This window comes from Marmota marmota, unplaced genomic scaffold (assembly GCF_001458135.2).
Source record: "Marmota marmota marmota unplaced genomic scaffold, marMar, whole genome shotgun sequence".
Classification (NCBI taxonomy): Eukaryota; Metazoa; Chordata; class Mammalia; order Rodentia; family Sciuridae; genus Marmota; species Marmota marmota.
This window is the reverse complement of record NW_025999895.1, coordinates 5,448,617-5,461,857: the sequence shown is the minus strand read 5'-3', so window position 1 is coordinate 5,461,857 and position 13,241 is coordinate 5,448,617. Positions and strand designations below refer to the sequence as shown.

The 13,241-nt window shown below is 48.0% G+C and overlaps 1 protein-coding gene across 5 annotated transcripts in view; it reads left to right on the top strand.

The window, feature by feature from the left end:
• The window catches only part of LOC107157776 (SAP30 binding protein), a 40,924-nt gene extending 33,538 nt beyond the window's left edge, over window positions 1-7,386 (top strand). For 3 of the 5 annotated variants that reach the window (XM_048797860.1, XM_048797861.1, XM_048797859.1), the window contains 7 exons: window positions 1,512-1,603; window positions 2,406-2,466; window positions 2,920-2,971; window positions 4,294-4,352; window positions 5,193-5,270; window positions 5,582-5,666; window positions 5,859-7,386. In XM_048797860.1, the coding sequence (XP_048653817.1) occupies window positions 1,512-1,603; window positions 2,406-2,466; window positions 2,920-2,971; window positions 4,294-4,352; window positions 5,193-5,270; window positions 5,582-5,666; window positions 5,859-6,040 (609 nt within the window). In that variant the 3' untranslated portion in view covers window positions 6,041-7,386. The remainder of the gene's footprint in view (window positions 1-1,511; window positions 1,604-2,405; window positions 2,467-2,919; window positions 2,972-4,293; window positions 4,353-5,192; window positions 5,271-5,581; window positions 5,667-5,858) is intronic. The other 2 variants (XM_015504184.2, XM_015504183.2) reach the window with 1 other exon arrangement.
• Window positions 7,387-13,241: the final 5,855 nt, after the last annotated feature.

Below are 13,241 nucleotides of genomic sequence, written 5' to 3'. Positions count from 1 at the left end.
GCCATTCAGCCCTCAAATTCAAAATGTTCCTCCTCATTCAATCCTCCCTTGGGTAGAAACCATGGCATTTGAGCAAATGGTTTAGTTCACCTGAGGTAGCAGAACCCATTTGATTGATGGGCCTGGAAACCCAACCAAGTCAGCTATATGATAAGTTCATCGAAAGCTGCCCAGCCTTCTATGTAAGGCCTCCTTCCACTGCCCTTGATGAGAACCCATTGAGGAAAGCAGCTTGTCACTCTCAGCTTCTCTCTTCCCTGGTAGTTAAATGGATTACCAATCTTTCAGTGCATCTTCAGGTCCATCTCGGCAGAAAAATTTGCCTTCTGACCAGGCGAGTAGGCCACCTTTCCTGACATGTCCATCCTAAGGAGTATCACTTGGGACCTCCAGCCCTTCCCCCACCTCCTCTTGCAGGGGAAGGGTGCCCAAATGTTTTCCTTCTGGAGAATCTGTATATTTAACTGCCAAGTGAGGGGATGCTGCAGTTTGATCTTGAATTAGATCTTACCCACCTTCCTAGATAAGAACACACTTTCAAAGAACTCTTCATTGTCACTGGGCAGCACTGATACCATATGCCATAGGGGCCAGGCAGGACCCCCATCCTGAGGATAGCATATTACTGGCCCAGTAGGTTAGCCTGGATCCCAGCCAGGTAGTTCTCCTGTGTCCCATTGAGAGTAGGTCAGGGATCTGTGTGAGCATTTTGGTCAAAATGACATGCGCTCTTAACCCTTGATTGTGACCCTTGACAAACTGGCATGACCCAGCCACTTGTGAGTGCCTCACATAAGACTTGCTAAGGCTGAGGGTTTAGTTCAGTGGGAATATGCTTGCCTAGCATGCACAATCCCCAGCATTGAAAAAGAAAGAAAATTCTAGGAAGTTTGTGAGACCACTCCAAGACATTCTACTCCTGCCTTAAAAAGGTCACAGGTCTATTGGTTGCAATTCACAGTTTTGCTGAGGACTTAACCTTCTGTTGGAATTTTAAACCAACCAGGCATGGTGGTACATTTCTATAATCACAGCAGTTTGGGAAGTGAGGCAGGAGGGTTACAAGTTCCCAGCCTTGGTAACTTAGTGAGATCTTGTCTCAAAATAAAAATTAAAAAGGGCTGAGATATGGCTCAGTGATAGTGTCCCCGGATTCAACCCCTAATACCAAACATAAATCATATAAAAACAGTTAACACCTTAAACTCTTCTTATAGTGATTTGAGAGCTGATAACCAGTCAGGAGTTTGTTTCTTTTCTTCTCTGTTCCTTCTCCACCTTGATCTTTACTCCTCACTGTACTGGCCATCCAGAGAAGGTTGGGAGAAATCAGCAATGAAAACAGACCCATCTTGGTTTATCTTGCCTGTGGGTAGCTCTGCTCTTTAAAGGCTGGGTGGAAAAGGAGAATATGGCTGGAGTTGGGCTTCCTGGGGCTCTTGTGTTTATGCCACAGACTGGATTGTGGGTGGGTGGTCTTCTGTCATATGTTCTTCTGTTCCTGTTCATAGGACAAGATCCAGAAGCTTTATGAGCGAAAGATAAAGGAGGGAATGGATATGAATTACATCATCCAAAGGAAGAAAGAATTTCGGAACCCTAGGTGAGTTTCCCATGAGCTTGCAGGTAAGTTGAGTCACTGGTGTTGGATGGGGGAACCAGGAATGCGCCTAGGAAGGGCTAAGGAGAGGCAGCCTTGATCCCTCTTGAGCAGAAAGGGCCATCTCCCAGATTCTCCTTATTCTAAGTGCCTGTGACACATAGCCAGCTGTCTAAACCAGGTGGAACTTTACCAGTTAGATCCAAACTAAGCATAGAAACCAGTCTACAGAATAGCAGCCAAGAGTCCTGGGCTGATGCAGGGAGACCTGGCTGGTTTCTTGTCACTCCTCTGCTCCTACAGCACATAACTTCTCAAGGCTTTGGTTTCCTCATCTGTTCAATAAGGGAGTTACTCTTCTTCCAACTCTAAAAAGTTGGTTTTGCATGCAGATGAGAGGTTTTAGGGACAGGTATATCTAGGTCTTAGTCCATCTAGTGTTCTGGCTAGTGACAAACCCAGGAAGAAGGTGGTGTGTGACAGTGGGACCTGTTCTGGCCCCTGCATGGGCCTGAGTGTGGTGGACTCAACCCAGCCATGCAGACTGAAGGTTAGAGACATCTGGATTAGACACAGCATAGCTGACATCTCACTCCTGGTGCTTGCCCCAGCTACATTTCCATCTCCCAGAGAAGGTAGAAAGCCAGAGCCAGGAGGTCAGGCCCCCCATTAGGAAGCTTGCTTAGAACAATATAACTGGCCTTAAGAGTTTCCGCTCTTATCTTAGCCCCAGGGACTAGTGGGTTTCATTGCCCTGTAGACCTGGACCAGTGCCTGCTCACTGATGAGGCTGTTTTCTTTTCAGCATCTATGAGAAACTGATCCAGTTCTGTGCCATTGATGAGCTGGGCACCAACTACCCAAAGGTACGTCCTACACTCTGCAGCTTGAGGGTGAAGAGGGTTCCCAGGATTCTGTGTTTGCTCCACTGTATTTGACCTAGAGCCACAGAAAGGTCCATGTAGCAGCACTACGGGTTGAAGAGGACAGGCCCCATCTCTGTTGTTTTTGAGTTTCTATTCTGAGATAGTTTAACAAAGAAATGCCAGCAACAGACCTGGTCTCTAACCACTTAGAACCCAAGTATATGCTTGTTGTTCCTATCGGCCAGCTGGTGGTGGTGTTACTGAGCCAAGAACTTTGCCACTCCCATGTTCTTTTCTGAGCTTTTTCTGGCTACCCCTGACTGGGAATCATGCCAGCTCCTGTGCTGTCAAGAGGACAGGGGGCTCCAGGCCAAAAAGGTCCATGGAAAGACTCTTCAAATCATTGTTACCTGGTGGTCTCTGCTGATTGCAGCTTGATCTTTTCTTTTTCAGGATATGTTTGACCCCCATGGCTGGTCTGAGGATTCCTATTATGAGGCATTAGGTAACCTGCTTTCCATCTACCCACCACTCGTCCATCTACCCATCTGTTCAGCCATTCAGCCATCCAGTCAACCATCCAGGATCCAGGCCACACATATTTCAGGGTCTCCTCTATGTCAGGCCACATCCAAGGGGCTGTTGATTCAATCTTGAATAAGACAGACCCCATCTGTAACTTACAAAACTTAAATATAAGTCAGGCATGGGGGCATATACCTGTTAATTCCAGCTACTTGAGAGACTGAGGCAGAAGGACCAAAAGTTCAAGACAGGTCTGGGCAACTTAGCACGACCCTCTCAAAACTTTTAAATATATTTTTTAAAAGTGCTGGAGACATAGTTCAGAAGTAGAGCAATTCCCTAGCATATGTGAGGTCTTTGGTTTCCAGTACCCCACATGCGTGCACGCACATGCACGCATGCGCACACACACACACAAAGACTTAAATATAGCAAGGAAGATAGTGAAACCAGTAATTCCAACACTGATGGGTATTAAGATGAGGAGAGAGTGTTGGGTGTAGTGGCACACACCTGTAGTCCCAGCAACTCATCAGGCTCAAGACAGAGTATCACAACTTCAGGGCCAGCATGGGCAACTCAACAATACCCTATCTCAAAAAATTAGGACTGGGAGTGTAGCTCAGTGGTAGAGTGCCCCTGGATTCAATCCCCAGTACGGGGGGCCAGGGGGACCCAAGGGGGTTTGGGGAGGGTTTGGTAATCAGGGTCACCTCACCTGGCTAAAGGATTAGGAAGACCCTGCCAAGGAAGCCATGTTGCAGCTAAGGTTTGGAGAGGTGTAGGAGCCAGGCAGATGCGGGCAGAATGCTCCAGGCAGGCTGTGGAATTGTATTCTAAGGCCAGGGGGATTTCAAAGGGTAGCCTTCAAGCTACAGGTCTTAAGCCAACAGCCCATGGTCCAGTTCCTGGCCTATACATATATTTTGTTTTCCCCACACAAATTTTTTCTTTTATTAATTTGAATTAGTTGCCAACATTTTGTATAAAATTCCATAATTGCAGCTTTTCTTTGTCAGTAGGAAGATAGTCCCCACATTCCCAAACCCAACAGTCCCTGGAGCTCAGGAGTAACTAACCCTTCCCAACATGATATGCAGCCTCCAGGCCCTTGTTTTGAGGCCCCTGCTCTAAATTGACTAAGGGCTGGCATTTCATTTCACCTAACGCAAAAGAATTCTAAGCCCACAAAAGCCTTAAAATCATCAAAAAGAATACAGTGCCCCGAGCAGTGAGGGGATTAGGCTCCACAGGCCAAAGCTGCTCATAGGGTTCCTTGTAACACCATCTTGTCTCTTCTAGCCAAGGCCCAGAAGATTGAAATGGACAAATTGGAAAAGGCCAAAAAGGAGCGAACCAAAGTAAGTGGTTACAGACCTGCAGGATCAGAAAGGCAAGCATTGGGTATGCGGGTCCTGATGGATAAGCCGAGAGTCCCCATCTCCCACACCCACCCTTTTCCGCACTTGTCACCTGCTGAGGCTCTGAGGAGCCTAGGCCTGCCCTTCTGCACCAAGCAGGCTGTGGCCCAGCCTCTGACATGGCTTTTAGAAGCCTCCCACTGTTCCATTCTTGATGTCTTGTAGTTCAGATATTACGCTCTCCCTTACCTTCCCTCCCCCACTCACAACTTCAAAGCTCAGGTAGCTTGTCTCTTGTGGGTCATTGGGTCATCAGTGCCCTCCCTGACCTGGATGGAGGGAAGTATTTCCTTCTGAGAGTGTAGACACTCCAGCCATTGTATTTCTTGCCCTGCAAAACTGACCTCAGCAGCCTGCTTGGGTGCTTCCTTGTAAGTCCCATGTCTGACAGCCAGGTGAACCCTCATTTTAGAACCCTGAGTACCACTTCTTCCCAGTAGTGTGGTGTGGGTTCTTCATAAGCATCAATTTAGCTCTGAGACTAAAGCATCATCCTTTGGATACTGTGCCTTTATAACCAGAGTCTCCAAGAGAGAAAGCTGGGCATCAGACACTGGCTCCTCCCACCTCTGGTTAGACCTGGTCAGCCTCACGGCAGCTGCGACCCCCAGGATACTCCCCTCACCCCCAAGCAGAGGGGCTGCAGGGCCTGGACGCACTGGTGGCCCTCTCAAGGCCCTGGCTGGTGGGAGCTGGTGTGAGGGGATAATCTGGTTTCTCATTCTTAACCCTTGATTGAATCTCCCTTCTCTCTCTTTCCCTCTCCCTTCCAAACCCCAGGCTTATTGCAGGGACGTGTCTGCAGCGCCTGGGGACCGGAGCTGTCCTTCCCCTGTGCGGGCGGGCACCGCCTCCTGGGTGTGAGGAGGAGGGGCCTGGCCAACCGGTTCTGGGCATGTGAGGTGGGGTGGTGGGCAGGGGTGCCGGGCATGCGCAATCCTGTGATGCCGGGAGGGACTGCTGTCTGCTGGGAAAGCTCTTTGAAGAGTGGTGAAAGTCCCTTCGGGCTGTTTCCAGGCACCTCTCCCTCCCCAGATGCTCATAGCTGAGGTGACTTTCAATGCCTCTTTGTGTACTGCCAAATTCCTGTCCCCCTGGAGCAGACGGATGGCACAGGAAGTAGGCACATAGCTCTGCATTGGCCTTATCCTCCTCTCTCCCCCCTCCAGATTGAGTTTGTGACGGGCACCAAGAAAGGCACCACCACCAATGCCACAGCTACCACCACAACCACTGCCAGCACAGCCGTTGCAGGTAGGATGGCTTGGCCCAGCTCTGCCCGGACTGGCCACACCAGTCTAGCAAGGGTTTCCTGGGCTCGTCTAGGGCACCTGCTGGCCACCTGGGGCTTCTTGGACCAAGGCCTTTGCATTCCTGCCCTGAGGGCATGAAGTGCTCTGCTTTTGGTTGGTCTTTATCCTGATTCCTCTTCTGCATTATCTCTAGATGCCCAAAAGAGAAAGAGCAAGTGGGACTCCGCCATCCCAGTGACGACAATAGCGCAGCCCACCATTCTCACCACCACTGCCACCCTGCCAGCGGTAGTCACTGTCACCACCAGCGCCAGCGGCTCCAAGACCACAGTCATCTCTGCTGTGGGCACCATTGTGAAGAAGGCCAAGCAGTGACAGAGCCATGCCAGGGCTTGACTCTGCAGCCTAGTGGCTGCTGTATATTTCAGGACTTGGACCTGCTCCCAAGGTGCCATCTGAGAGGAGCCTCTGTGTGGCATTCCAACCAGAAGGACATTGTAGCAGAGGCAGAGGATACAGCAGATAGGGTCTGTCTGTCCACACACCACTTTGGGGTCTCACCCAATTAAAAGTGTCGTGTTCTTCCGTCCCAGCATCTGGGGTACGCTGGCCTCTTCCACGGTTTGTTTTCAGGCAAATGTGAAGCTCAGATGCTCCCTCCATCTTCTTATTCGTGATTATTGATTGCCTAAGGATTGATAGTGGGGTGATGGAAGCCTGTGGCACTGCTCAGAGGGGTGCCCCAGTAAGTCACTGAGTGTTCCCACTGTCTGCCTCTTGGCATGGTCAGGTGTGGCCCCAGGGAGGAGAGTGAGGCCTCTGGTTCTTAAGCAAGAGCAGACCTCGGCTGTCTTGGTGCAATTGAGCACTCTACAGGCCGCTTCTTGGACATGCCCAGGCTTTCAGAATTAGGCTAGATACCAGAAGGGCTGGGGTGAGATCCCCAATGTGCACCAGAGGGGGTTGGTATGGGCACCTGGCCAAGGCCGCCTAGTCCCTTAGTGCCCAGCAAGCGCAGCCAGTGAGATCCACAGTCGGGGAGATGAATCACCTCCTGCTCTGGCCAGCAGCAGTTCATTGTTTATGTGAAAGCACTGCTCCTGGGAGAGCTGCTGCCACCCCGCCCTTCCTCTGTTGTTATCTCTGCCCAGCAGCAGTCCCTGGGCAACACCAATGGCTGACCAGCTTCTCTTGGGCCAAAATGGGTTTCCCAACCACCACCAGCCTGGGAGTGGAGGGGGCAGTTTGCCTTTGAGCCCTCTGGCAGCTCTGGTCCAGCGGAAGGGCTGAGTGTCAAAGGAGGAAGCCGGGCTGTGAAAAGCTATGGATTCCATGGGCCCGGCACAGACTGAGAAAGGTGGTCTTGAAATTGATGCCTGGTACTGTTATGTGATCTGGGGAATATGACAAACTATCCCTAATGTCGCCAAAATAAAAATAGTCACTCTTGCCCCCTCTTCTCCTTGGGACTTGGCCACCCTGGGGGAATTGCTGCTGCCTGCTCATCCCAAGAGGGTCTTTGTAAAGGCCCCCTTGCTCCCAGGCTCTGGGGGTTCCCCCATAGCCAAGGGTACCAGGAGGTCTAGTAGAAGGCAGTGCAGCAGGGAAACAGAGTGCCAAGTACAGTGGGCACCCACTGGTCTGGCGTCCTGGCCTAAAGCAAGTCCTGTGGTCTGTATGCCACTCTTCTGTCAAATCACAGCAATAAAGCTTCATGCAGAGGTTTGGAGGAATCATTGAAGGAAAAGCTTTCTAAACTGTAAAGTACTCGGAAAGTTCTGCTGTTTGCCAATATATTTTATTTTCACTATTGACCTAAGAGAGAAGCAAACCCTAAAAATGAGGAAATCAGCCAGGGTCTGGGGAGTTGGCAGCAAGGCCACCTCCCCTTTAAGGGCTCTTTGATAGAGCGGGAAGTAGGCTGAGGCCAGTCTGCCCCTCTCCCCAGCCCTGCCATTGAGCTGCCCAGTTGGAGCAGCAGTGACCGTGCAGTGGGGGCCTGGGCAGTGGACACAGCTGAGTTGGCAGCCCCAAGCTGAGAGTGCTGTTCCACTTCCTAGAAACCGAGTGAGTTGGCTAAGTCTTAATCCTCAGAATAACAGGTTAGTATAAAAGGGTGCCTGCCCACCTTTATTCCCACTGAGGATGGTGTCTGTGGATACCGGGTATCCCTGCTACTAGGGACTAAGGTGACTTCTGATCTCACAGGGAAAATTCACTCTGCCCCCACCCCTTTCCTGTGTTGAGCAATGACATCATGATCCATGCAGGTCTCACCACTGTGCACTGGGAATCTGCGCTGTCCCTCACACCCCGTGGGTGACTTCAGAAGCTCCTCCTCCATCCCCTTTATTGCTGCCTCTGTTCAGGCTCTTGTCCCTCACACCACACTGTTCTGGCCTGGTAGTGCTGCCTCAAGTCTCCCCACTCCTGTCCAAGCTCCGGTCATCTAGCAGAGGCCCCTTGCTATACTCCAGCTTTTGCCATGTTACACGCTGCACAGCAGGGTCTAGACTTGAGCATGGCATGCCAAGTCACCAGCTTCCCACCTCTCCACGCCCCACCCACTGTGCTTGGGCAGCTCCCTCACCTTGTGCTTTCCCTGCTACGCCTCTGCACATGGAGCACCTCCAAAATGGATCTCAGGTTTCATACCCCTTCCTGACTTCATTCCCCGCAGCTGCTCACTCCTTTCTCAGTGCTCTCAGAAATGTTTCTCTGCCTGTGACTTCTGCCCACATAACAGTGGGCTGAGACCACTGGTGTCCTAGTTACTGCAAGCAAAGAAGGTAGTTACAAGAAACAATGTCCCATGTGCCTGAAATAAGGACTTCAGTGATGTAGTGGAGGAATGGAAGGAGGGGTTAATTAGTGGTCATCCAAAGTTGTGGTCACTAGACTCGAGTGACCCTCCATGCCCATGTTCACAGCAATTCTTGTATGGGTTTAATTCCAAAGGACTACTGTAGATTGTGGGCTGGCAATCCCAGAGGCTCAGCCATAGGAATAGGGGGCTCATTGTTCTCTCATTTTGTGCTTGTTTTGATTTTGGAGACAGGATCTCACTATGTTGCCCAGGCTGGCCCCAAACTACTGGGCCTAAGCAATCCTGCCTCAGCCTTCCAAATAGCTGAGAATACAGGCACATGTCACCACACCTGGCTCTCATTTTGTATATGTTTGAAAGTATGGGTAAAAGTTTGGTTTTACCAACCACTGTGGTGCATGCCTGTAATCCCAAAGCTCAGGAGGCTGAGGCAAGAGGATCATAAATTCAAAGCAGCCTCAGAAACTTAGTGAAGCCCTGTCTCTAAATAAAATATAAAAAGGGCTGGGGGTTGTGGCTCAGTGGTCCAGTGCCCCTGGGTTCAATCCCCAGTACCAAAAAAAAAGTTTGGTTTTATGGTGCTGGGGATTGAACTTCGGGGTGCTCTACCACTTGAGCTACATATCAGCTCCCTCCCCCTCTACACACAGACACATACACTTTTAAAATTTTATTTTGAGACAGGATCTCACTAAATTGCCTAGCTTGGCCTTAAACTTATGATTCTCCTTCTGCTTCCCTGGTAATGGGATTGCAGATGTTACAGATGGGTGCCACCTCACCTGACTATAGTAATTAAAAAAAAAAAAAAAACAGGTTATTGAGCTGTAAGTAAGAATGAATGAGGAAGATTTCCATGGACAGATTTGCAGTGATCTTAGGAGAGGCAAGATGTAGAACAGTGCTATAGAGAAAAGCAATACAAGAATAAAAGATATCAGGGCTGGGTATTGACTGGTAGTGCATTGACTCTGGGTGGGTTCAATCTGTCTCTGTCTATTAAAGGAATGTAGAAACCCCAGTAGCAATACACATGTGTAACACCCAGATTTTGATTCCCCACAGGGCTCCTTGGAGAAACGGATGAGTCAAAATCTAAGTGGGGCTGGATGGAGCACTTTGTTCCAGAAAGCAGTATTTCAAGTATTTCAAAAGGTCAACGGAACTATTTTGAAGATATTTCTCATTGGTCAAATGTGGTTAATGTGAACATTAAGAAAAAATGACTGCAAAGGACTATAAACTGGGTAAATAGAGATCCATTCATTCATATTTGAAAAAAAAAAAAAGAAGAAAAATGTATTTGCCACCATCAGAGTTTAATGTTAATTCCTTACTCAGAAATTGACATTGAAAAGAATTGCCCCTAGTCTAATGTGGATAGCATTGTGAAATGGTACAACTGCTATGGAAAACAGTATGGCGACCCTCCAAAAGTTAATGAGAACTGCCCAAGTCAGGTGTGGTGGCATACCTGTGATTCCATCTAGTCAGGATCACTTGAGTTCAGGAGCTCAAGGCTAACGGGGCCTGTCTAAGAAACAAAAAGGGCTGGGGATGTAACTCAGTGGTAGAGTGCTTGCCTAGCATGTTCAGGTCCTAGTTCAATCCCCAGCATGAAAAAAAAAAAAAGTTCAAATAAAGTTAATATAAGTTTTATTATTAAAAAGGAAATAAGCCAGTGGAGGTGATACATGTAATCCTAATGGCTCCGGAAGCTAAAACAAGAGGATTACAAGTTCAACAGCAACTTACACCCTAAACAACTTAGTGAGACCCTGTCTCAAAATATAAAAAAGAACTGAGGTTGTGGCTCAGTGGTTAAGCACCCCTGGGTTCAATCCTCAGAAGCAATAAAAGAAAGTTAAGATGGGAAATTTTACATTATGTGACAAAAACATACATAGCATGGTGCTGGGCACTAGGCATGGTGGCTTGTAATTCCAGCTCCTTGGGAGGCTGAAGCAGGAGGAGTGCAAGTTAGAACTTCAGCAAATTAGCAGGACCCTGTCTTAAAATAAAATATAAAAAAGAATTGGGGATGGCCTGGGGTTATGATTCAGTGGTAGAGCGCTTGCCTAGCATATGTGAGACCCTGGGTTCGATTCTCAGCACCGCATACAAATAAATAAAGGTCTATTGACAACTATATATATATGAGAAAAAAAAGGATTGAGGATGTTGCTCAGTAGTAAAGCACATGAAGCCCTGGAATCAAACCCCAGAAAGAAAAGAAGGAAGGAAGAGGAAAAAAAGAACCTATTAAATATAGGAAAGTAAAAACAGAAAAAAAAAAATAATAAGTCATTTTGTAACTGTAAAGAAATACTTACTTCAGGCCAGTCACCAAGGGGTGCTAAAACATTCAGAAATGTTTGAGCAATGTGCAGGGTGACAAAGCACTATTACCCTCTTCTAGATAACTGTTAATCACAAAGTGAAAAAGGGTATTTTCCCACTAGAAGTTAGGGCCATCACTTCCTTACCCTGATGACTGACTTCAGCATCCCTAATAGAGAGGCAGGTGCCACTGGCAAAACACACACTACCACCTATGACCAACCTTGTCGAAAATATGTGACTCAAATCCAATTGGACCTTTAGGTCCAGCCTCCCTTTTGCAGAAGGATAAGAGAACAAGTCCAACGACAACCTTGAAGAAACAATCCAGACAGAGCATTCTGCAGGGCCACGGGCATCTCTTTAAAATGTCGGTGGGGGGATCAGGGTGGGAAGACTAAAGTAAAAATGAGACGATCAAATGCAATGGGTGATATGAATTGGGCTCAGATTCAGAAGGAAACATAATTGACATTTTGGGACTGCTATGAAAATTTAAATATGGACTGTCATAGATTCCCCACCCCCCACACCACTGGGGATTGAATCCAGGGATGCTTTACCACTGAGCTACATGCCCAGCCCTTTTTCCTTTTTATTTGATACAGGATCTTGCTAAGTTACTGAGGCTAGTCTGAAAATTGCAATCTTCCTGCCTCAGCCTCCTGAGTCCATGGGATTACAGTCGTGCCATCGGGTGCAGCAAGCCCCAAATTATTTAATAGACATGTCATGGTTAACTTCGTTAGGTGATATCACAGTTCTTGAGCTTGTGTGATGTTTTGGGCTGTTCTAGAGTGTGGAAAGATGAAATGTCAGGATATATACAACTTAAATCCAAATTAAAAATATGAACCTGTGGGCTGGGATTGTGTCTCAGCGGTAGAGCGCTCACCTAGCATGGGCGAGACCCGGGTTCGATCCTCAGCACCACATAAAAATAAAGGCATTGTGTTGTGTCCATCTATACCTAAAAAATAAATATTTAAAAAAATATATGAACCTGTAATGAATATATAAATACAGCAAATGTGGCAAATGTCACTCTTGAATCCAGGTGGTAAAATAAAATTGATTTTTGTAACTTTCAATATTTGTATGATTGAAAAATACTCAAAGTAAAAAGTTAAGGAATCGGAACTCCCAAGGAGGCCTATAGGGGCTAGGAGTGCAGGTTAGTGGTAGAGCACTTGCCTAGCATGTTCGAGGTCCATGTTCAAGGTTCCATCCCCAGCCCAGCAAATAAATCAGTACATAAATACATACATTCATAAATGAAAGAAGGGCCTAGTGAGCAAGCCCATACCTCTGTGGAGAAAACAAACTCAGTGACTATCCCCTCTACCAATAGGTGATGTACATTAGCAAGCCTAGCACATCCCTGGAGACCCATGGTTCAAACTGCAGGCTCCACAAAAGGAAAGGGCAGTGTGTTTCATTCAGCATGGTCTTCCCACCACGTGGCCTGGGCAGTTTATTAAATGCATGTAAAATAAACAAGTGACTGAACTAATGACAACAACTCTGGCCTACTGGAGTCCACAGGGGAGTTGGCAGTAGCAGTAGCAAGGATTTGTGGTATTTGTTGTGTTCCAGAGGCCTCACCTGCTTATCTTGTAGAGCCTTGAGAGGGAAGCCCCCACTCTGGCCCTAAGGCTGTAGAATGAGTCATTGGAGTTTTATTTCATTTTTATAAAATTAACATGTAGGAGGCTGGGGATGCAGCTCAGTGGTAGAGCACTTGCCAAACATATGTGAAGTCTTAGGTTCAACCCCTAGTACCACACTACTACAAAATTAGCAGGTCATATAGTGATTGATTCTTAACGTTTTGTGGGTCTGTGACCTATTTGGGAATCCAATGTAAGCTCAGCATCCCCTTCTCACAAACTCATATTCCTATATCAAATATACCATGAATTTTTCACACAATCTCAGATGGCCCGTGGACCTTCCCTGACCACAAGTTCACATTCAGCTCCAGGTAATGAATCCCTGCACTCCAAGAAGCCTGAAGAACCTCATGGCCCATCCTACCAAAACTGCCCCAGAGTGGACATCTCATGACACTCAGCTGCTGCAGGGTAGGGCTCCAGCCCCAAAGGCATTTTCAGAAGGGTTTGGCAGGAAAACAAAAGGGCTACTGAGCCCCATGGAGTCTGGGGCATTGCCATCTCTGGGCCTGGGAAGATGCCTCAGTCCCCCACCTACAGTGGGATGTATATGCACCCCAGCCTCCAATGGAGGATGCTGGTAGACACAGGCCCCTTGGCCAGGCTGAGTTTGGCTGCTCTGAGCCACTGCTCTGTTCTCCTATTTTCCAGGGTGATTGGATGCCTGATAGAGGGGCTCACATCCACAGGGAGGGCACTGTGCTGGCCTGGTACATGCAGACATGAGTGCTACAGC